Genomic DNA, 24,730 nt, shown 5'->3' with positions numbered 1-24,730 from the left:
TGAGAGTGTGAGAGCTAGGCATAGTGTTGGGGTCCTTTCTATGGGCTGGTCTTGGGCCTGCGAAAAGGCCAGGCCCAAACTCATAAAAGCTGAACGGAAATGGGGATTACAAATTATCTTCCTATTATACATCTTTATTTTCAATTATTTACTTTTTAAAGGCTCTCTCTATAACTAAATAGGAATGTATATTCAAAATTGTTATCATTGAACATGTTAAGACTTTTGCAATACCTAAACATAAAAGAAAAAAAAAGAAATGAGCAGTGTTAAACATTTTTATTTTGAAATTTATAATTTTGATTTTAGAATTTAGAATTTAACTCAGCAACTAATTCTGTTAATTCACTGAGGAACTAAAATATTTTTACAGAAAAAAAATGAAAGAGATACTAGAAGCTGGGCTTCAAAAAAAAATCAACTGTAACAAACGTATCATTATTGCAGTCAAACAAACTATATGCACCTTAATAATATAGAATAAAGGAAGAATAAAATCATCAATCCGGATAAATATGTGTTTTGGTATTTAAATCATTTTTAGAAATTATATTTTATTCCTAACTAAATTATATACATATTTTATTTTTAAGATCTTTCAACAAATGACATATAGATATTATATTATACTTTACTTTCAAATTTCATTTGTCACATGGAAAATACTTTTAATTATTGGTCTGTGAAAATGTTTTATGCCACTTTCATAAAATATATAAAATATAAAAGCAAAATATTTATAATTTTATTTTAAGGATAAAATACAAATTTTAAAAGTAATTTGAAGATAAAAAATATATTTAACTTTAAAAATGAAGTTAGAGGAAAGTTCTTTTAAATTATTGTTTTTTTATGCTTGATAAAAAGGATAGCGAGGATATGTTTCAATACATTTTATAAATATATTTTTTATATTTTTAATTTGTTTAATTTATATATAAATTAAATAATTTTTTTACAAATTCGTATGACTAAGGTTATTCAAACACGAAATATATGGACAACTAAGCTAATTTGATGGATAGTGATAGTTTGCAGAAGTGACAATACATGATTGATCTAACTGTGTTTAAGCTTATCTATATGACCATCTAGCCTCTTTTCTCTTACATCATTTTTTTCAAAGTTTTTAATTTCTCAACTCAAATGCGAGGATTTTTAATTACTGATAAATAAAAAAACATCAAATTTGAGATTTTTTATCCGGAGACATGAAATCTTGTTTTTTAATGAGTTTTTTAGTAGTTTGACCATGCACACACCTGAGTTAGAGAATTGAAAGTTGAGTTGAATTTCTATGAGATTGTGCCTTAAAAAGTGGAAGGGGACCACACTGAAGCCATTGACCACATGTTATTCTCAGAAACCTGTAAAATTAATCACCTTGTTCTTCAATAATGCATGCCTTTACCATGTATTATCAATTACTTAGACCTATTAGCATATTGTTTTAGAATAACTTTGTTGATCTGTAAAGACTTAACCAAGAATCTAATTGCCGAAAGTTTGGCCAATTTTATTGACCAGGCTGTATCCAAACTTTGCTTAGGCTGTTTCATTTTTATTTTTTTTTTTGTGTTGCATTTTTAAATGTGATGTAATGTGCATAAGAATATCTTTCGTAATAATTTATACTTCTTTTATTATATTATCTATGGACGACAGATATTAGAATTGATATATACTAAAAAAAATGTCTATTTTATTTTTTATTTCATATATTCAAAATCTTGATCAAAGGCATAAGAATAAATTCATCCTGTTTCTTAACATTAGAGTAGACAATAAAAAATTGCGGTTAATTGGCTTTTCTAGACTGAGGCTTTGTGCATTGAATTTGACTTCATTGTCTTTTGTGTTGTCACTCTCTTTTCTTCCGCCAGTTTTATCTAAAAATTATTGCTAGGAGTTCAATAATTTCTTCAAAGAACAAGAACAGTGGTGTTCATTTCTTATGCAACCCAGATTCTATTTTCACATTAATGGTGTTTAGTTAGCTAAGCATATACTTCTGAATATGAAATTTCCTAAACTGTCTTTCAGTTCCGTGATCTTTTGTGTTCTTTTTCTTTTCAATTATAAATTGCATGTGTTCAATGCGTTTGGGATTAGTTTTTATCGTGTAAAAAAATCAACACGTAAAAAATCAACACGATCTCACACATTTTGAGTTTGAATCATCTCAATTATTGGTGTTTGTGAATTGTTATTTTTATATCTAATATCTTGTGGGATTGGAAAATGGTTGAAAATCAAGTTAATTTTTCAGACAGACTATCTTTCACATCTTAAGGATATGATTGAATCGAACGTGAAAATAATATGAAAGAAATAAGAAGATTGAATAGAAAGAATAAAAGTAAATGTAAAATATAGAAATAATGAAAAGAATTTTTATTTTTTTTAAATAGATACATTAATAATTAAGGGCTATCAAAACAAAAATGTAAGAAGTGAAAGGTAATTTCCGTGTATTGGTATAACAAAATTATATTGATAATGAATAAAAACATTTAAATATGAATTTTGAAGTAATCATTTCAAAATTCAACAAATTGGTCATACAGAATTGTGTGTAAATAAATGACAGTATATATATATATATATATATATATATATATATATATATATATATATATATATATATATATATATATATATATATATATATAAAATTATCTTTGTTATTTAAAAAACACTCAACCTAAAAGTTAAACTTTCTATTGTTTTATTTTTCTGAATATAAAAAAAATATCATTTAGTCTTCATACATTTTTTATATAAGTACTCTTTAATATTAATACATTAATAGTATTTTTTTTTTTTAATAGTCTAGAATTACACAGATTATTGACGAAGTTTTTTTAGTCAACCAACGAACATATCCGTTTGACTTTCAGTACATATATCTATAAAGGCTTTGACATAAAATATCAATCATGTTTTTGATAAACGTGGAGATTGCAGACATTTTATTTGTGAAATTCCATGGGACCCTCAAATAAATTTTTAAAGAGATTTATATTTATAAACTTAAAAAACAATATAGTGCTTCCTTATATATATATATATATATATATATATATATATATATATATATATATATATTACAAAAGTTAATTGATAAAAGTGAAAATAATAAAAATAATAGAGAATGGTAAAAGTAGACCAGTAATAAACTTTTGAAAAGAGATTTATATTTCAAACTCACAAAACATAATGGTGTTTCAAAAAGTATAATGCTTATGGAGGAAAATTGTTTACAAAGAGATGGAAATGAGAGGTTCAAATGATTTCTGAATGCCTTTTGTCTTTACCCAATTATCAATTAATAAGAATTTTTTATACCCTTTAGATAAAAAACATTGTTTTAGATTTTAAATTACTTATGACTTTTAAATTAACAAGAATTAAAGCGCGATCGAAATGGAAGATCGTGTAGAAAAATATAAGAAACATAGAAAATAATTGGACTAAAACACTGGATATCAAAAGCAACAAGATTGAAGTAGGGAGAGACATTGAGAAAAGGATAATCCAGATAGAGATTAAGGACAATTCAATAAGAGATCATATACAATAATTACTATAAAACGTGGGAGCAAAAATGATATATATAAATATAATGATGTGAATCATTTTAGGATTTCTCTCAAAATAATATACTTAAAATTTAAATATATTGGAAAAGAATAATCTCAACTCTCACCTGTACATAAATATTTTAATTTTAAAAAAGAATTTTTTTAATTCAACAATTTTTAGTATCATCTTTCAAAATAGTAAAGAATTCAAAATATGTAGAAAAGTAGAATCGGTCTTGTTTTTATCTTCACATATATTTTCTTTTTTATGATTTATATATATATATATATATATATATATATATATATATATATATATTCTTTTATTCTTTATCTATATATTTTTTTTCAGTTTAAATTTATTTTTATCAAAATCTAATAAGAAATCGAGAGATTTTATTATTAAAAAAATTATGATAATCAAGTTACAATTATGTAAGTTAGACATTAACTTTTCCTTCAATATTTATAAGAAAAAATACATAAAAAAAAACTCATGAAATGAAAAATAATATTTATTAAATTAATATTTCACTATCAAGTCGAACAAAGAGAGTGTTATCCCTTTTATCTTTAACTAGCGAACACATCGGCGCTTTCGCGCCTTTGTATTCGCATTTTTTAATTTTCAAAAAATTTAAGATCAATAACAAATATATATATATATATATATATTAAAATAATTGTTAAATATAAAATTAAAAAAAAAGATATGTAAAAGGAAAATTTAAATAATAATTTAAGACAAAAGAGATTTGTAGAAAAATGATTAAAAGTAAATTATTTATAAAATAATTAATTTTTAAAATAATTAAGGGTAAAACGGGTATTATGAAATGTGGACAAAAAAGAGGAATCCCCTTTATTGTTATAGATAGATAGATAGATAGATATAGATATAGATATAGATATAGATAATGGAATAGAACATATGAGAAACAATAATGAGTTTGTGTCTAAGTTCATTTTTTTTCCGGAAACAATGGAAAGTGTAACATGTAAGAGAGAATATATGAAAAACTCAAAGACAATGAAAGAGGATATAAAAAATATCTCAATAAATTTGTTTATTTTTTATTATATTTAATTTATGTTTTATTATTCATTAACATTAAATGTTATTTATAATTATATATAAAGAGGAATCTCTATTTTTGTGTTCACAATTACTTATTTTTAATTTACCATGTACAATCTAATTATTTATTTGTTTTTAAAGACTAATAATTATTTTTTACATGTTTTCTAAAAAATTTATTCTAACAACTATTTTCTTCTTCTTTTTTTATTCATTAATAGGGATGTCAACGAGTCGGGTAGGGTACGGGTAGTAGCTCCCCCGTACCCTACTCGTTGGATAAATATTTGCCCCGTACCCGTACTCATATCTGTCGGGTATCCGTTATGCAGGTACCCGCCTATTTTTTTTCATATATGCAGGTATCCACGGGTACCCGCGGGTATTTACAAAAATATTTAAAAAAACAAATATTTAACCATAATTAGTGCTTGGATCAACAAGTCCCATTTCTTCGATTGATTCTTGAAAAACAAACAAATAAAAAATCCCTAACAATTTATATTGTAGTTTATTTTTGAATGAAATATTAAAGAAATTACTAACTTCATCAATGTCCACCTCTTGCAATATTGTATGGAGTTTCATGTTGTCCAATTTTAATCTAAAAGAGCATCAAAACATAAGAAGTTCATTAAAAATTTCTAACAATCACTTAATTAAAATATCTAAGTAAAAGTGTTAATTTTATTACCTTCCATGTTGGTCCATAACCAGTCTTGGAGACACATCAACGCCTCCACATTATCTAGAAGTAATTCACTCCGTTGTGGGGTAAGAATCTAACCACCATTATTTTAAAATCTGTTTCCTATCTGTTGCGGGTTTTATCCGTGCATACCTGCGGATACGAATTTTGTTGACATCCCTGTTCATTAACAGTTGTATATTAACCTAGTGATACTACAATATCATCAACTACTAATATAATATTATATATTTATAAAATGCATACACATGTGCACGATAACGTTTATGTTTATGCTAGTATTTTATAAAAGAAATAAATTTTTACCTAATTTAATTTATATTAATATAATATATATTACATATAATTAAAGAAAAAATATATAGGGGATTTTGATTTTGATTCCTTCATTTTCCATTTTTAGTACCAAAAAATATGATCTTTGGAAAGAAATGCAATGCATGATTTGGTTATTGTGGTCAAAATAACATGAGAATCCTGCTAATTAAAGGGTTTGTGGTTTTGTTCCAAAATATAAGTGAATTGTTTGTGAAATTTGTTTTGACATTGGATTTAAAACACTTAAACACTTTAAATCAAATTGAAAAATATTAAGTTTGCTAATATAATATAAACAAACTTGTCTGAAGTAGATTGGATTGATTATCAGGCATTATGCAAGAATTGAAATTGTTTGATCGGAGAAAACAATAATGTCGTAATAAATGCGAGAGAAAAGTCTTAACAACCATACATTTGATTAAGGTCGACTTAATCATGTTAACGCTAATTGTCTTTTAAATTGATTACTGACTTGTTAACGCTAATCACAAAACTAGTTGCTCATTATGATGTGGTTCAGACACCTAATGGCCTGTGATTGTTGTATATAACTTGTATAGATAAATCCCATATTGAAATCCTGGGGACAGTCCAACTATTTGCACCACGGGAGACCATTCGGCTACCGAGTTGATTGTTGCACATAACTTTTTATAAATGGAGCCTAGGGTGAAATCTTAGGAACAATCCAATTGCTGGCACTGAACAAAAATTTGATTGTAATCGATCGTTGTTGATCACATGACTGTAGACTTTTTTCGAAGTAATTTCATCTATTGACGGTCGTTTGACTGGTCGACCCATACAGTACAAAAACTCTGAATCCTAAAACAAAACACTGTTATTATATCTTTCAAAATTAACTAGAATTATCATTTATAATTCATGACAAAAAAATAATTACTCTTAAAAAAATATTATACCTTCTCAACATAATAAAAAAGTGAAGATTCATGCCTATAAGCACCTAATAAAAAAGGTAAGGGTTGAAGATTGGTTGAGAATTTATAAATAATTAAAAATGCAGTGTAATGTTTTTGAATTTGAGATGTGACAATTCTTACAAACTAAGTTAGCGAAAGCGAAAGGCATCACTTCATATCTTGAATTTTACCTGTCAATTTTCTTGTGAATAATTCTCCTTTATAAACATTCTCCTGTTTGAAGCACGATTGTGTTTTATAAGTCTTTAAATATAAATTTCTTCAAGAAATTTTTATCCAGCTCTTCTCTTATTTTTAACTCATTTTTTTCACTTTTCGTATTATTAATTATATTTCGTAATCTTATATATATATATATATATATATATATATATATATATATATATATATATATATATATATATATATATATATATATATATATATAACCACACAAGTCCTTAAATGAAAAATAACACAGAACTCCTTAATTTTTCTTCTTACAAAATTCACATTTTATCTTTTTGAACATATAAAAATAAAATTAGGAATACATAAACTCGTATATTTTCGCTAATAATCATAAAAATTTAGTGAAAATTTACAAAATATGATTATAATTTAGATTTGTTCTTCACATTTTAAGATTTTGTCAGGTGATATTGTGCCTATTTTTAAGTTTATTATTGGTAAAAAAGGTTAAACTATTTTATATATAGACTGGTTTAAGTATTTATTTCAACAGTAACATGTTTATATTTTATTGTATCTCCTTTTTATCTGGTTGTTTTCTTTCGGTTTTGATTTATTTTCATTTATCCTGTATATATTTGAGAGGAAGGAGTTTAAGGGAAGGAATACATGTTAAAATTTAATAAATTGAAGAGAAAAAATAGAAAAAAAATGAAAACTAAGTTTTCTTCTTTTCTCTTTGACTTAATAAAGTGATACTATCTGTATATTTCTTTCTGTTTGGGGTTGCGTTTGCAAGAATATTAGTAATATTTGTTGACGTATTATTTGTTAGACTATTATTGAATAAAATTATAAAAAGAAATAAAAATATGTACATAAGAATTTGTTTTTGTGCATTTTTTTTGTCAAGTATAGAAAATTTCGAAAGTGGAATCCATCTCCTTTGTTTCTACTTTGCTCTATTTTTAATGCTCCAAAACTAATCGATATTCCTGCGAATCCTCAGTCACTATTCTTAAGTATCAAACCCAAATTGACCTCTCCTTCTAGAAAAGATTCTTCGAGAATCAAGTAAAACTGAACCAGAAATAAAAAAAGAAAAAGAAAAAGAAAAATATTATTATTATTAATATTATTAATATTATTATTTTTGTTGTAAAAGAAGAAGTAAGAGAATAGTTTCGTAATAAAAAAGTATTAAAAATAAAAAAGACTCCGTCACAATAATGATACCCTTCTTCTGTGTGAGCTGTGCTTCGGCAAGAGAGAATTTCTCGTTCTCTTACTTTCGAATAAGCGAATAAGGCTTCACTGCTACGGTGTGTGTGCGCGCTTTGCTTCGCGTTTCTTATATTCTATTCTCACCTTCGATAGCTATTATTTCTCAGTCTTCCTCTTTTGTCTTCTTCATTTCACTCTCTCCGTCTTTTCCGTCTTTCAACGTCACCACAACGGAAACAGGTTTCGTGCTGTTTGGCCATCTCACTCTCGCCCGCTATACATGTTTATATGCTTGTCTCCAGTTTATTTTTTCATTTTCGTGTGATTTGTTGTGCTTTGAGATATGATTCAACTTCAAGGAACTCTCTATGATGTTGAATCTGAAGCTCTTCTCATGTATCATGTTCGAGATTCGTCGTTTTGCTTTGTTTCCTGCCTTGAAAAATTATAGAGGAAGATGAAGTTTTAGTTGTGCGCATTTGTTTTTTGTGGAAACTCTTTGCGAGTTTTTTACTCTGTGTAATTAACGGTTTTGTAGACAGCGGAGGAGTTATAAATAGGGTAAGGGAATACATTGACTTTGTTCCAGAGTGTGGAATAGTGATGTAGGGTTACTGCGAGTGCTTCTTTTTAATAGGGAAGGCTGTGCGATAATGTGTTTTATTGAATAGGTAGTGGACTATGTTGTTAGGGTTCGCTACTTGTTGAAAATGTGGGATTCCTGAAAATTAGGAGTTGTAGGAACACTTTAAGGAAACACTCCGGGGTCGGGTTTGGCGTCAATTTGTGATTTCGTTCTTGTAACATGTGATAAATATTACTTATCTATGAGGAAGAGTCCCTGGAGAATACCGATTGACTACTAGTCCACTACTACTCCCACTCTCTTCAACTGTGCCTACGTTTGTATTTAGTCGTCGCAAGTCGTGAATTGATAGATTGAGCAGATGTTGTGCATTCAGTGATTCCAAAAATAGTTGATAGTTGTGGGATTCCTCATGTATTCTTTATTGAAGTTAATATTGGTTGGCTTTTCCGGTCAGAGCTTAAAGTTACGCTTGTGTTTGATTTTTCTCTTTTTCTTCTCGTTATTTTCTGTTTTTGACGAAAGCTTCAGACAAAGATTGAATTTTTCTCACTGAGCTTGGGTTAGTGAAACGAAAAAGAACTGACGGATTTTTCTGTGGTAATGGTACTTTGAAAATAAAAAAGTTGCACATATTAGGCATTTATTGCATGTTAAATTATGTTTTATAATTCCAGAAATGTTATATCGGATATTTGGTTCATATTACATAGAGCAGATGACTAAAACTCATTATCTGTACTTTTTCTTTTATAAAAAACTAAAATGTTTTGTCGGATAGGAAAGAGGGATAAGACTAATAATGGTAAATAATTGGTATCCGAGCTGTGAGAAGATCATGTAGGTATCCTAATGTTGAAGAAGATGATTATTATTCCAAGTGGTGAATGAGACTTATGATACGAGTTAATAGCACAATCTCAAATGGCTGTGGATAATATGGTTATAGTGAACTATAAAGATCTCTATTGGATTGAACTAAAGAAAAATGAATCACTGGAAAAGTTCATTTAGCTAAACTTCCCTGCTTAAAATTTAAGTCTACAGTTAGTTACCTTCATTTTTCATGCTTTTGTTATCCTCCGAGTTTGTGCTATATAATGGAAGCTAATTTGTTCTAGCTTTTTTGCTTGGAAGTTCTACAAATTGAATCATATCTGATATGTTATGCTTCATATATATAAAGGAGTATATTTCATCTATTTTACTCTGCAGGTGTCTACTTTCTGGCTACACATGTGCTGTTCACATTGTCTTCCAATAAGGTGAAATCTAATTGAAGACCAATGCAGAGGGATACTAGTACCACTTCCCCATCAACCACAAGTGGTCGGATTAGGCACCGAAAACGCTCAAATGAGGTTAGTTAATTACAGTTTGATTTATCACTTAATCATCTTTTCCTTTTGCTTATCAAAAAGCATTTTGTATTCGTAGATTTCTTATAGAAATTGATTCAACCTACTCTGTGTCATCCTGAAAATTGAAGAGAAAATGAAAAGGTGTCAAAATTATCTAATATAAAACTTGGAAGCATGGATAAATTGTACTGTATTTTATTTTTTAAATCTGTGTTTTTTTATTATTACTATTTGGTTCCTTCTTAATGTTGCTATCTCCATAGATGAATTTGATGTGATTAGTTTCAATGAAAATGATGTGAACTGAATCCTTGCAGTATCATTCTGGAAAATTTTCTGTATACTATTTGAAGTTAATTTTATGATGTCTTTATATTAGGTTATCCCGGAAGTTAGCAAAGCAAATGGGACCCAGTTACTTGTTAACGACAAAAGTAAATACAAGTCCATGCTAATTCGAGCATATTCATCTGTATGGATGATTGGAGGCTTTGTGTTGATAATATATATGGGTCACCTGTACATCACTGCAATGGTAGTGGTTATTCAAATCTTCATGGCAAAGGAGCTTTTCAATCTACTCAGGAGAGCTCATGAAGATAGGCAGCTGCCTGGATTTAGGCTATTAAACTGGTATGTTCATAATTGTTACTCACATAGCAGTACAATCATTCTTTTTATGATGATTTAAAAAGTCATTTTTAAATCATTAAGTGACATTTTCATTTTTCGTTCACATTATTCTTTCAGGCATTTTTTCTTCACTGCAATGTTGTTTGTTTATGGACGTATTCTGAATCCACGCCTGGTTAACACTGTAACTTCAGACATGGTTTTATATCGGCTAGTGAGCAGTCTAATTAAGTATCATATGGTTATCTGCTACGCCTTGTACATTGCAGGTAACTTTTATTAATGTTATCCTTGTAATGTTCATTAGCCAGTGCTTGTGCAATGTGTCTATTAGATTTGTGGCAAACATCAAGCGAGTTTTTTACATTTACTGGCCATTTTTCAACATTGTAGGGGGGCTAATACTTCGTTTATGCACGTTTTTATTGATTGAGTGTAGGATTTATGTGGTTCATTCTGACATTGAAGAAAAAGATGTACAAGTACCAATTTGGCCAGTATGCTTGGACACATATGATTCTAATTGTTGTATTTGGCCAGTCCTCCTTCACTGTGGCGAGCATTTTTGAAGGGATTTTCTGGTAATATAACCCATAAAAGGAAATGATTATTTAATAATTATGCTAAAAAATTTCACCTCTTTTTGAGGATTCTCTTTTGCATGAAATCGTATTATTCTTCACGATGCTCTTCCTCACATATGTGGACACTTTTTATGCATGATTTTTTAAATATTATTTTTCTGGTAGTTGATGCCAAAACAATCACCTCGAGGAATTGTGTAAACGAATTACATAATTTGTGGGCTTGTTGGCTGAATTACACAGGATGTTATGTGGTCTTGCCCAAATGGTGGAATCAAGGCCTTAGGATAGGAATGATGGAGAAAAGATTAGGCAGGTGACCAAATAATTATATTCTCATCAAAGAGGACTATAAGAGACAATAAAACAGTAAAACAAGATCGATTGCCAACTTTTCAAAATGCAGGGGGCTGATTTTTAAATTACATTCCCGTTTGCTTTTGCTTGGGTTGATTGTGAGGGTATTATTTTACTTTTTTCCCAATAAAAGATTGTACTGTTTAGTGATGATAGCCTGACATTATTAAACTGCTGTGATTTAAAGTGATTTTATGGGCATTTCTATGTGTTTCCACAGAATCATCTTGTTCACACATTTTATTTATTGTTTGGTCACTGCTATTATAGGAAATAAGTCATATCCTGCCCCCATTGCTTTTAATTGTATTGATGTTGATGTCTTGCTTGTTTTATTTAACATTTGGACTACTGTACAGGTTTCTTCTCCCAGCAACACTTATTGTCATTAATGATATTGCTGCTTATATCTTTGGTTTCTTCTTTGGTAAAACCCCTTTGATTAAGTTATCTCCAAAGAAAACCTGGGAGGGTTTTATTGGGGCATCTGTTACCACCATCATCTCTGCATTTATGGTGAGCACAATTTCAATTTGTTATTGACGGTACAAAACTATTAGGATTTTTTTGGTAGGGGGTTTGTCACTTGTCACTCAACATGAGTCACTTATTAATACTTTATATTCCTCTAATTATAGCATTATTAAATGGTTGTTACAGCCTAAATAAGCTGTCAAAGAGCTTGCTCAGAATCACCATTTGTGGCAATTAAGTTCTTGCTTGAGTGTTTATACATTAATGAAGTTGTTATGAGCTAGATGATAATATTTATCTTTGAAATCTTATTTTGTAGCTTGCTGACATCATGGGTCATTCTCAGTGGCTAACTTGTCCAAGGAAGGTAGCTGTGTAATGCATACCACAACTAACTTACATATTGTAAAGCGTTATTCAACATTAAATTGACTAATGCTCACATCTCTTTGGTAATAACATGCAGGATTTATCAACTGGTTGGCTTCACTGTGATCCTGGTCCTCTGTTTAAGCCAGAATCTTACTCCTTACCAGGATGGATCCCTCACTGGGTAAGCACTTGAAATTCAGTTGAATTTTGAATCTTATGACCTACATTATTATCTACTTGACAGTGTGCATGTGCATGGCCATATTGGTAAAAATATTCACCAAAAGTACAATTTGATGCCTCAAATAACAAAATGTATCCTCAATTTTTTCTTAGAGAATAAAAAGCTTAAAAAGTATAGAATGTGAAAATTACTGATAAGGTTGAGAAGTCAGTGAGTTGCATAGCCCAGCCAATGTCTGACTCAAATTGACCCAGTCTTTAGGTAATTAGCTGGGCAAATTTTTATCATGAGTTTAAAGAAATCCAGATTTGGATATTTCATTTTAACCGTCATTGTTCTTGTATAAAAGGAATATTTGGAAGAGATTGGGTGGTCTTATGACAGAAATACTTGTGTAAACCGATAAATAAAAGGGCTTATTCCAAAAACCTGCTATACAATATTTTCAGTGTATTCCAAAAAGTTTTACAAAATAGATTATGAAACACCGTAAATGAGCTTGAGTGCTCTGCTAGTCTGTGATTTCAGTATAGTCCTTAAGGCCTGTTTGGGTATGCTTCTCTAAAAGTACTCTTAGAAGAAGAAAGTAAGAAGAATATGAAATAAAGTATTTCATAGGTAAAAACTAGCTTAACATTAGTCAAAATTCTAATTTTTGGAGAAGTTAAATGAGAGTTTTTATAAATTAGTTTATGCATAATCTAGTCTTAATTTATGGAGAACCTGAACTAATTTTTCTTATTTTTTTCTCTTAAAAGTACTTTAGGAATATTCCAGCCAAAAAGGCCTTTGAGCTTATAATGTAATCAGCACTCATTCAATAGGCGTGCAGTTATGTTGTTTATCCAAACGCGCCGATAGTTGCCACTACAAAACATATCTATTCTTAATAGTTTTAGAAAACTAAATTTTCTAACAACCACTCTGATTTTCTATTTCCACTTTACATTTCAGCATATAAGATGTGACTATTCTGTAATCATGAGTTGCCAATCCAGGTTTATGGAACATCTGAAAATCATAACTTGCGACATGTTGTTTTATACAGTTTCCTTGGAAGGAGGTATCCATCCTACCTGTTCAATGGCATGCTTTATGTCTTGGCTTGTTTGCTTCGATTATTGCACCTTTTGGAGGTTTCTTTGCAAGTGGTTTTAAAAGGGCTTTTAAAATAAAGGTATGCAATTGTGTTTCTAATATGGAAGACCGCAAATATCAGCCATTTTGATCAAGCATAAACAAACTTGCCTTGTGTTCTCAAATTTGCAGGATTTTGGTGATAGTATTCCTGGACATGGTGGAATTACTGACAGAATGGATTGCCAGGTAGACTATCTTTATGTTTCAATCTAGAAAATTATTTTAATCAATAATTTTTAAATACTTGGGATTTTATATGTTTATTTGTCTTTGTGCGCAACTTTTAATCTTCATATTACACAAACTACTGTTTTTTGTCCCTGACAACGAAACTCATACCCCAAATCTCTCTCTGGGGAAATATACCTGGGTTGACATTACACAACCTTTTGAATCGAGGACTGGGATGAGTATATGTGTGTATGTGTCTCTATATGACGAGCAAAATTTGACTAATTTGTCTTGCTGTAGATGGTTATGGCCGTGTTTGCATATATATATCATCAGTCATTTGTTGTGCAACAAAGTCTCTCGGTTGAAATGATTTTGGACCAGGTATTATGTTTATTTTACAATGTATAATTTATATTTCTATCTATTAACATTTTAAGATGCTTAATTTGTGGATCTACCGCTGGTCATTTCAGATATTAATCAACCTGTCGTTCAATGAACAAGAAGCTCTATATTTGAGGCTTGGAGAAATTTTACAACAGGGGATTCCAAAATCTTAGATTCATCATGGAGAGGTGTATTTGTTCTCACCTTCTATTGTATTCGTTTACATACATCTGTACAAGCGTTTTCTATCTTTTGAGTGAAACTAATCGAAGGTCCGGAAGCTGTCAAGATGTGCATAGTGTATGTTTACCGTTAGTTCCATTCTGTTTTTCTGGCTATAGTTGAATAGTTATTTGATGGCTTTGCATGAACACCTACCGTTCACTCATGATCTTAAATATAAATAATTCACATGGTGGCTGAATATGAACGCCTGTGCTGTATTTAATTCCTGGTGGTGAGGGGTGTTAATATTTTTCTATTACCTTAAATGTAGTTTGAATCACGTTTGATACTATATTTTAATGCGATCGACAATTAATTTTGTCAACTATCAAATGCTGCCCTAATTATATGTTGACAGGATATATATATATATATTCCCATTTCTATGGTGTTTTTTTCGTTTTTATTTTGTTGACAGCTACTGTGTAGTTTTGGCATGCCTCGGATTCCTTAACAAATGCAAATTTTGGTTAATTCTTTGGTATGTTTGAAATTCAATTTGTGACTCGACCGTCAGCACTGTTGCAATTGGAACGAAAACCTCCTTTAGTTGATGAATAGATAATGATTCGATTATAAGAAATTGAAGGATCTTATATTCCTGCAAGCCGAAAAATATGCAATATCTCTCCATATGTAAAACCAGGCAGTGGGAATTCCTTTGGGAATGAAGTATAATTTTTCTCCAAATGAAAATCATGTTTATATCCATCAACATCCAGAACTTCGTAGCTATAAAATGAATATGAACTTCGATGCACTTTCTCAGTGGATAGAATGATTCCCCATCTAGCTTTGGAAAGAATCTTAACGAAGTGGCTCTAGACAAAAGTTAACGTTAAATATCACATTCCTAACCGCCTACTTTATTAAAGAAAGTTATACCATTAAAAGCAATGCAATGGTGTCAACCTCTGTTTTGGGATCCAGGTAAAATTGGTCTAAACCAACTTAATATAAAATTATTTAACAGTACATGATTTTAAATTTTCTTAAGAAACTTGAAATATTTTTTTTTATTCTCCATATAAACTTTATTGATATCTATTTCTGAAACTTTAATTGAAGTACGATAACATGCTTTGTTGTAATTTTATATGTATTTTAAATGTTAAAAACCTATAAATTTATGTTTTAATTTAGTTTTCAACATCACAGAATTATGACATTATACTTTTAACATCATTTAATTATTATAACAATTGTATTAATACTTCACAGTTGAACTATTGAACGATGAATAAAACAGCCTGTCCAGTTGAAAAACCAGGCTAGTTTTAAAAACATTGGTTTAGTTGCAACTATATTTGCACTCAAGACTTTCTAGCAACTATTCAAACCTTTTATCACTATACTGATCTAACGAGTTTTAAAGCAGCATCAAACTGAGTTTGAGGTTTAATGCTCCACACAAATAACATACTAAATCACCCAGAAAGGGTTAAACAAAATTTTACATAAATATGTGGGATGATTCAACTAAATCCAACAACAACCAATATTACAAAATTTTTGGTTGTCATCAATGGAGTTTTGCCGGGATGTGAAACAAGCATCGAGTATTGTGGCATAAGTATGGTACAAGTCCTAGGTGTAGAACAGAATATCGAAAAACAAATAAATCATTATGTAAACCACTCTAAACCAAAAAAAAAAAAAAAAAAAGAGGCCAAGAACATTGATACCTAACTACTCTTTACCCAAATGTATGATGACTGAAACATTTTCATCTTGTATTGTTTTCTTTTACTGGCGTTTTGGCTTCTCAATCTTGACATAGGGCAAGACACCCATTACATGGACAACTTTTGGAGACCAGGCAAGTTGTTGAGCCCGACAAAACATCAAGAATGTGTTTGCAAAGTAGGAATTGAAACCCATGAAGATATGCCACAAAGCATGACCTTGTGGATTAATTGGCCAACTAGAAATTTGCTTGCAGAAAACATGATCGCCTATCCAACACAAACCTGCCAATAGAAGAGTAACTGCATACAGCTTTCCCAGGCGCTTTGCAGGCACACAATCAGTATAAATGTAATACTTGTACATTCTTGGACTGCAGAGGAGGCAGATAATGATGTAATGAACTTTGAACCCAATTCCAAAACGCACCACCGAATGAACAATGGCAAAGATAACACAATACACAAATAGGAAGATGGGCATTGTTCGAGGATAGTGCCAATCCGGGGAATACAGGATGTACATGTATAGCAGAATCTCCCACATCATAGGAGTTTCATCGCTCTGTTGTTGCCTAAATCAAAGTGCAACAACTCAACAATAAATAAATACTCACCCAAAACTTAACAATACATCATACTCTCTTTCTGAGCCAGGAAAAGCAGTGCCAATTGTTGATAAATGCCGGAAAAATAACTCAATGTTTTCTTCATGTATACCAAAATCAATATTTTGACCTGATATGAGACTAATGTATGAATATGATGTGGCCATTGCAATCACCTTAAATAAGAATTCTTCAAATATTCACCCAACGTTTATACAAAATGCCAAACTCATTTTGCATGACGCTGAATAACTCAAACAACATGAAAAAGTAAAAATCACCAAACAAAACTTTATATAAGTTGCTGCAGAAATTGATAGAGTTCAATACTTACACACGCTGTAGCGTGGCATGGTACAACATGCTTCCAATGGAAAGTGCCATAATTGTTACATAAAGAATGCAAAATCTTTTCTCAAACCGTTCTCTATAAGCATTTATAAGACCGACAAGAGCCAAAAGAATGGTTGGAATGGTGGATATTGTGTTATAAAATTCTGCAATATAAGATGAATATTCGTAATTCTTTTCACAGCAATCTGTAGTTGATGTAACCGGACCCCAGAAGCTAGACATTTTCCTCTCCATCTGGTTTATTTGTTTACCTAATTATCTGTCTTTAAAGCTGCAGAGCTCACAAATTCCTGCAAAATCATGAGGCAACGTCAACATGCCAAAATACAATCAACCCCACAACACAGAAACCTCAAAATCCTTGCAACAGAAACTGGAATAGCTATTAGTGATTAAAATACATATTAAAGCAATAAAAAAAGTGATTAAAAAATATTTATACTTGGAAAGATATTGTAAGAACCACGCAGATCTCATTCTCTCTTCTCTTCCTGTCTCTAACAATAATAAAATTCGATGAGATAAGCGGAGGGAGCTTCCCTAAATCAATTTGTCATCTCTTTTATTTTATAAAACCTATGTTAAATAAACAAAATTTATTTGAAGTAAAACATGTTTGATGTTGTTGTAACACAAAAGAATGTGATGTATCCGATAGAGGCACAAACGGATGGTTAGCAGAAGGTGTTTTTGAGAGAAGCAGACAATGAAAGAAGGTTTCATTGTAGAGAAGAAGATGCAACCGTTATTACCGTTACGAATTGTGATTCATTGGTGTCAGAAAATGGAAACAGAAGAGGCTGATACGTGTCGGACACATGTGGGTCGTCGAGTGTCTTGCATTTTGGATATGGTAAAGGTGAACCAGTGTCTTGTAAACTCTAATTAAGGAATTAAAAATAGATTTTTTGTTATCGAAACAGGTAAAAGATACATTTCTTTTACGATTTTTTTAATGTTTTTATATTATTTTCAACAAAAAAACATCTTTCATTTCTTAACCAGTATCCTAAATATAGAGGGTAGGTGTATCTCTGATATTAACCATGTCCAACTCTTTATATCCATGTGAAAAGTTCCTTGTTTCAAATGGCACATTGAAATTGACAAGCTGAAACGAATAAGTGACATTCTGAGAAATGATTCAAGAATCTAAACTCAAAAAATTGGAAAATGGTTATAATGTAACTAATCACATGCTTGTTCAAACTTCCAAACAACCTATTGTAGTGTGTTGTGGCACCATAATTTATTCATCTACATTGGCAGGGGCATGGTAGGTTGTATAAAAAAGAACAAAGAATCAAACTTTATCCTGTTCCCAGAAAAGCTGCAATTCTCTTGGCAACACAATATGCAGTAGATTGTATAGTAATCATGGGATTCACACCAATTGCAGTTGGAAGCAAACTTGCATCACACACAAACAAACCTTCTGCTTCCCAACTCATCCCATTTTCATCCACTGCACCTTCTTTTTCACTCATCCCCATCCTGCAACTCCCCATCTGGTGTGCTGAACTATATATACTCCATTTTTCTTCATGTGACATTGACCCTCCTGTTGCATATATGGATTCCACAAACCTCTCCAATTCCTTTTCATTATTCTCATTACATTCAATTCTCTGTCCGTCACTTCTATGAGTACCTACCTCAACAGCACCAGCTGCTATAAGAATTCTCAGTGCCTGCTTCACTCCATCCTTCATATTCTCTTTGTCCGATTCATCTAACTCATAGTGCACCCTACCCTCACTCCTTACTACTCCACAACCCTTGTCCCTGATGATTGTGATCAGATGAACAGTCCTTGAATATTTCAGCATTCTTTCTTTGAAGTCAGGTCCAGACACCCAAGGAACCAGTGTAGATAACGCTGCTGGCCCCAGTGCTGGAGTTTCAACTATGGCTTTCACTTTAGAGTCCTCGGATACCACCTTATGGACAGAAGTTATTATTCCCCCCTCATAGCATTTACCCTTCAGATCAGAATTTGAGTCTGGAAAATACCCCCACGTCATTAGCACTGGATGCATATGAAGATTCTTTCCGATGTGCTTGTTCTTCAATCCACTGGAGATCATTAAAGGTGGCGTCAGAAGCGCCCCACAGGCTGAAACTGTGACTTTGGCCTCAATTTTCAGTTTCCGAGTGACGTTATTTGTTAAAACATTGGCCATTACTCCTAAGCATTTCTTTCTTCTCACTCTCCCTCCCTTGTTATTTTCCAATATAAATCTTTCAGCTTTGGTTCCTGTTAGTATCACTGCATCGTGATCCACAGCATCAACGAGCCATGTGACCTCTGTTCCTTGTTTTTCTCCTCTTGTACAACCGTAGTTGCAAGACCCACAGTAATGTCGTTCTGATGAGTTTCTTGGCACGTAGTCAACTTGAAGACCAAGATTCTTGCAACCTTTTCTGAGAACTTGATTCTGGAGCCCTTCCTCCTCACACTTGTCGGTTACACCAATCCTTTTGCACACCATGTCCATGGCAGAAAGGTATTCATGGCTGGAAAAGATTGATAATTTGTGGTCTTTTTCCCATTCCTTAAGCACACTATCTGGTGTTCTAATAGATGCTGCCCAGTTAACAGCAGATCCACCACCCACTGTTGACCCTGCCAGAATCGCCATTTTTCCATCCCAGGATGCAAAAGTTCCTCCTAATTCATAAAGCTCGTTCAAAGAAGGCCCTTCTAGAGAAGAATAATCACTGGAGGCATAGTAGTTACCCTTCTCAAGAACCAGCACCTTCAAGCCTGAACTTGCCAGAATAGCAGCTGCAACTCCTCCCCCACAACCAGACCCAACAATTACCACATCACACTTTACTCCAAGGACATTGTTTTCAGCATCTATAGAAACTTCAAGACCTTTCTCAGCAAGAGACTTAGGCAGGCTCCAATCACTCTCATTCGCAGCTTCCACTATTCCCTTGTCAAGAGGCCTCTCTTTCTGAACCATGCGCGTGATCTCATCACTGTCAACCTTATATCCTATAGCTTCCCATGCTGGGTTTTCACCCTTCTCATCACACTGCATACAAGGGAATATTCCATTACTAACACAATTAGTAACAAAGAGGGAAGAGATATATATGATCATGAATGAGAAGTTGTGAATGAAGAAAGTGGCATGACCTGAGAGAAGAAAACAAAGAGGCACAGAACTTTGACGTAAAGGAATGCAAGTCTAACAGGTGTGAGGAAGCGATGCTTAAACCATTTCTGCAGAACCTTTTCTCTGTTGTCCAAAGAAATATTTGAGTAGTTGTGGATGCAAGGCCATTTCTTACTCAGACAGAGAGTCCCACACAGCAACAAAGTGCCCAACCTTGTTGACAGCATCCATAGGATCAATCTCACAAATATCAATGCTTCTTTCAGAGCTCTTTTTATCAGTATATCTGCACACTGTGCACATTTCACATTTTAGATTCTACCATTGAGTAAAACTAATGTTCCTCTTACTTATGTTATCTGAAAGTTCCTTAAAATTGAAGAAATTCTTTTATATGTATGACTTTGTTTGATCTTATTAGCAGTGTTTGGTAAAAAAAATTGTTGGAGCTTTTAATGTTTTTTGAGACGCTATTTGAAGTGACATTTTTCTATAGTTAGTTTTTCAAGTTACTTGGAGTAACATTTTTTAAATTGTTAACTTCTTACTTTTTGTATTTATTTATTTTTTGTATCCTTTAAATAATTATTAATTTTCCTTGTTAATCTTTTATGTAAGTTTAGTTATTTATTGACTTGATTTTTTTTCTTCCATTCTCCTTTTTTTTTATCATACTATGAATATTAATAATATTTTACATTAACTCATTATTATATTTCAAGAAATTAATAATAATATATTTATTTTAGTTTTGATATTGTTTTTATAATATTTTATGTTTAACTATTTGCCTTTAACCAATATATTAACACTACAAGAAAATGTACAATTTTAAAATATATATTTGTGGATAAATATATATATTTTTTAAAATGTGTTATTAAATTTGTGAATAAATATATATTTTAAAATTCATTAAAAAATTAGTTAATAAAATGAGTGGCGATTTTTCTGTTAAATCTGAGAAAATATTTATTATAAATTAATTGAAAATGAAGAAAAAGAAGAAAGAAGAAGAGTAGAAGGAGAAGGGAAAAGAAGAGGCCGAGAGAAGACAATGGCAACAATGACAATGACAAAAACAACAATAACATAAAAGAAGGAAGAGTAAGAGGATGCATGTATGCAAGTCCAGATTTTTTATTAATTTTTTTAATGTTGTCCTCAGTATTAAAAATACAGTAAATTAATATTTTAAATATTTTTTTAATATATTTTAAAATATTAAAATTAATGGTAATCGATGTATTATAAAAACATAATAGAAAAATAGTACAGAAAAAATTAACAAAAAATCCAAATTCCATACAATAACAACAATGCAGTAATGACCTACAACCAATGAAGAGGAGGAAGAAGAAAAAAAAAAGAAATGGAAGAAGAAAACAGAAACCAAAACACAATATTTAGTTACAGATTTTGATGATTATCAACTATTTTTAGTTGTATGACAAATTCTTTTATACGAAGATAAAATTGATCGATTAAATATTTCACTAATGAATTTTTGATAGTCGGAAATATTTTTATTTATCAAAAAAGTATAATGATCACGGATAGATATTATATTTTTATTTAGTTAACAATTTTTTTAAGTGTAGTTAATGTAACAAAAAATATTGCATATGCTCAAGTACATATTATATTTTTTACTTGATTTTTAAACTTGATTGAATATGTTTTAAAATATCAGTAGTAGTAACAAGTGGATGGATGAGCCGATAGAAACTCATTAACTAAGGAAGCAGAAGTCGGTAGATTCATAAAAAGTTGTGATAAAAAATATAAAAATGATAATAATCACGAATATCATTCAATTCCATTTATAACATATGGAGGAGATGCCTTCTGTCTCCTTCAAATAAAAATAAAATATAACAACTTTGTTTATGGATGGGTGAGGAAGAAAAAGTTTTCTTTTTATGGAAAAAAATAATTAAAAACTCTGAACATTTAATACAGTCATATACAATAGAAATAAACACAAAACCTGAATGGTAGAGGTGTACTGTTACTGGTTAGGTGGAAGTTGAGTTCAATTTATCTTTTTAAATATTTTAACAATTAAATTTCATTGGATTCTTGAGTTGGCTTTATTAATTAATAATCTAACTCCATTCAATTCCATTATATTAGGTTGGGTGGACTTAAAGGAAGAAAAAAATTATTCATTAAGAAAAATGCACCAATATAAATATTTTTTAATCATTATAAGATAGTGAAAATATTATAATATATATATATATATATATATATATATATATATATAAATCATACTTATTTATATAGTAAATATAATAAAGGTTTTTTTATAATATTGTTAAACAAATATTAAATATTTATTATTACATCGAATTGAGCTGGATTTTTATAATTTAAAATTCATGATTTCATTATAACTCAATTTTAGTTGAATGTGTTAAATAAAATTCAATTCAAATATCAAAAATATAACTGAGTTTATCGATTCGTTGTAACTTCTTAATACCTTGCTTGGCTAATTAAATTGTTTTGTATATATTTAAGTTACGGGTGAGAAATTATTGCATAGTTGTAATATTTCTTACAAACTGAATATAAGTAAAAAAAAGTTATAAAGTGTGAACTAAAATATCATTATATTTTAGTTATATTATTTTTTATTTTATATATTTTTAAAATGTCTTTTCATATGGTTTTAATGAAATGGAATTTAAAAAAAAAAATACGTAAATGATTAATAAAATTAAATAATTAAAATTAGTTTTGAAATTGGCATAAAACTTAACTAATTTTGAGTATATTCAAAGAACTTAATCACACAACATCAAATTTTTGTGAATCAGGAAAAAAAAATTGAAATTGAAAGAAAAAGAAAGTGGTAGACGATTGTCGTCTTCAATGTTGAATAGTAACCCAACATGCACTTGCTAAGGATACCATAGAAGATGTGACAAAAACGTTAAAAAAATGCAACTTTCAAGGTTAATAATTTTGGTAATGCCACCGACAAATAAAACAAAACAATATATGAACCACAAGTTTTTGAAAATCTTTCTCTCTATCTTCTCCTACACATGCGTCTCTGAAGATTGTTGTCAGTTTCTAACCCTCGTTCTCCCCATTCAAAATCAATCCCACACAATCTATTTGATTATGGTTCCATGAACAAGATAAATATTGAACTTTCTGGTATCATTATTATATAAAAATAAGCAAAGAAAGATGTGAAGTGGTACCTGTTGAGGGACGGAGAATTCAGAGGCTGAAGATTTCCAGAAATGTTGCACAGCTTCGCTTTTCGTGCTGTGTTTTGTTGCGTCCAAATGTTCCAAGTGCAGAGGAGGAAACAGAGCCTCACACATGCTTCTAAGTGATTCCATCTCAGGTGAAGAAAGAGAATGTGTAGTGTGTCTTCTTCCTCCTCTCAGCAAAGGATGACACTCTCTCTTCATCTCTCTCCCTCTGCAAAAACCACCACTCTATGCTATGCAATTCAGTAATCAAGATGTGTTGTATTTATATACACAGAGTGCATGCTTTTCTTCTATCATTAACCAAAGACAGGTAAGAAAAACTATAAAATAAACACTAATATGCTTCCACAAGAGTGTAGTTTCGAATGGAACGCCTTCCATTTAAAACCCTTTTTTTTCCAAAATCAGCTAAGTTGTTTAGATTATTTATTATGAATGTAAATATATATATATAGTATGAATAAATAATTTTTTTTAAATTATAATTAATTTATGTATTCTTTTAAATCTAATTTTATAATATTGTTGAGAATTTAAGTGTGAGTCTAAGTCACACATCAAATAAAAAATGAGAAAGTTGAGACGAAGACTCATAAATTCTTTGTCTTAAGATTTTTGATTAAAAGTGGTGTCAATCTCTTAAAGATGAGTTGGATTAGACTAATGTCTTATTGATATCGCCTATATATCTAACGAAAAAAAGTTCTCACAAATTAAAATTTTGTTTAAACTGTAAAATAAAATTCAGTTTTTGTATTAACTCAATTTAATGTATGTGCTTTATTTATAAAAAAAAAATTATTTCCTTGTATTGTAAAAGTTTATAACTTTAATAAACTCTGTTTTTTTGTTATAAAGGGAAGTTACTATTTTATATTTGATTTCTGAAACTTCCTTCAAGAAAATTTGCATTCTAAAGTAACATAACTAACCCTACCTCAAGTTAAAGGCAGAAGACTGAAATGCATGAATCGGTATAAATTTTAAAATGAATGTTGGCCTATACGCTTGCATAAATATTGAAATAAATCTTAACCACTAAGTCAATCAAATATAGCTTCTTCTTCTTTTTTTCTTGATTTGCACCAACTACCAAAACTATTGTCATGAAGAAGCTGTATTGATTGTTACTGGGTACATGCCAGAACTTTTGGTTAAAATGTTTCTTTCCCTGCTCTTCTCTTTCCATCCAAAGTTAAAACACAAGTATC

At 30.3% G+C, this 24,730-nt stretch overlaps 3 protein-coding genes across 6 annotated transcripts; 1 reads left to right on the top strand and 2 right to left on the bottom strand.

Moving 5' to 3' along the window:
• The first annotated feature begins 7,985 nt into the window (after positions 1-7,985).
• On the top strand, positions 7,986-14,830 carry LOC114191872 (phosphatidate cytidylyltransferase 1). Of its 2 annotated transcripts, none has more exons than XM_028081316.2 (12): positions 7,986-8,129; positions 9,833-9,978; positions 10,358-10,611; positions 10,729-10,880; positions 11,051-11,192; positions 11,912-12,068; positions 12,346-12,393; positions 12,493-12,579; positions 13,631-13,759; positions 13,852-13,908; positions 14,194-14,277; positions 14,370-14,830. In XM_028081316.2, the coding sequence occupies exons 2-12, from the start codon at positions 9,904-9,906 to the stop codon at positions 14,454-14,456; spliced, it is 1,272 nt and encodes a 423-aa protein (XP_027937117.1). In that variant the 5' UTR covers positions 7,986-8,129; positions 9,833-9,903; the 3' UTR covers positions 14,457-14,830. The 2 variants fall into 2 exon arrangements, with proteins under 2 accessions (XP_027937117.1, XP_027937116.1); XM_028081315.2 differs by having other exon boundaries at positions 8,034-8,271.
• Positions 14,831-15,882: 1,052 nt separating this feature from the next.
• Positions 15,883-18,095, bottom strand: LOC114189697 (alkaline ceramidase-like). 3 transcript variants are annotated; one of them, XR_014983929.1, is made up of 4 exons: positions 17,598-17,897; positions 17,136-17,445; positions 16,194-16,768; positions 15,883-16,095 (listed from the first exon to the last, which is right to left on the bottom strand). XR_014983929.1 is itself a non-coding variant. In XM_028078343.2 (3 exons), exons 2-3 carry the CDS (start codon positions 17,387-17,389, stop codon positions 16,255-16,257), a joined length of 768 nt encoding a protein of 255 aa, XP_027934144.1. In that variant the 5' UTR covers positions 17,390-17,445; positions 17,908-18,095; the 3' UTR covers positions 15,883-16,254. The 3 variants fall into 3 exon arrangements, 2 of the variants coding, with proteins under 2 accessions (XP_027934144.1, XP_085521306.1); XM_028078343.2 differs by lacking the exon at positions 17,598-17,897 and adding an exon at positions 17,908-18,095 and having other exon boundaries at positions 15,883-16,768; XM_085665180.1 differs by having other exon boundaries at positions 15,883-16,768.
• Positions 18,096-18,308: 213 nt separating this feature from the next.
• On the bottom strand, positions 18,309-23,912 carry LOC114190265 (long-chain-alcohol oxidase FAO1-like). The gene is made up of 3 exons (XM_028079078.2): positions 23,502-23,912; positions 20,304-20,576; positions 18,309-20,199 (listed from the first exon to the last, which is right to left on the bottom strand). The coding sequence occupies exons 1-3, from the start codon at positions 23,715-23,717 to the stop codon at positions 18,466-18,468; spliced, it is 2,223 nt and encodes a 740-aa protein (XP_027934879.1). The 5' UTR covers positions 23,718-23,912; the 3' UTR covers positions 18,309-18,465.
• Positions 23,913-24,730: the final 818 nt, after the last annotated feature.

Source organism: Vigna unguiculata, chromosome 7 (assembly GCF_037176805.1).
Source record: "Vigna unguiculata cultivar grain cowpea cultivar isolate G323 ecotype 2 chromosome 7, ASM3717680v1, whole genome shotgun sequence".
NCBI lineage: Eukaryota > Viridiplantae > Streptophyta > Magnoliopsida > Fabales > Fabaceae > Vigna > Vigna unguiculata.
This window is presented reverse-complemented; position numbering and strand designations above follow the sequence as displayed.

Coding starts and splice junctions, on each gene's coding strand:
- LOC114191872 (XM_028081316.2), top strand. CDS start 9,904: ATGCAGAGGGATACTAGTACCACTTCCCCATCAACCACAAGTGGTCGG. Junction 12,069..12,345: donor CCATCATCTCTGCATTTATG/GTGAGCACAATT, acceptor CTTATTTTGTAG/CTTGCTGACATCATGGGTCA. Junction 14,278..14,369: donor TTGAAATGATTTTGGACCAG/GTATTATGTTTA, acceptor TGGTCATTTCAG/ATATTAATCAACCTGTCGTT.
- LOC114190265 (XM_028079078.2), bottom strand. CDS start 23,717: ATGAAGAGAGAGTGTCATCCTTTGCTGAGAGGAGGAAGAAGACACACT. Junction 20,577..23,501: donor AATTCTCCGTCCCTCAACAG/GTACCACTTCAC, acceptor AAATGTGCACAG/TGTGCAGATATACTGATAAA. Junction 20,200..20,303: donor TCTTTGTTTTCTTCTCTCAG/GTCATGCCACTT, acceptor CCTTGTATGCAG/TGTGATGAGAAGGGTGAAAA.
- LOC114189697 (XM_028078343.2), bottom strand. CDS start 17,389: ATGGAGAGGAAAATGTCTAGCTTCTGGGGTCCGGTTACATCAACTACA. Junction 16,769..17,135: donor CATGCCACGCTACAGCGTGT/GTAAGTATTGAA, acceptor ACTTTGATTTAG/GCAACAACAGAGCGATGAAA.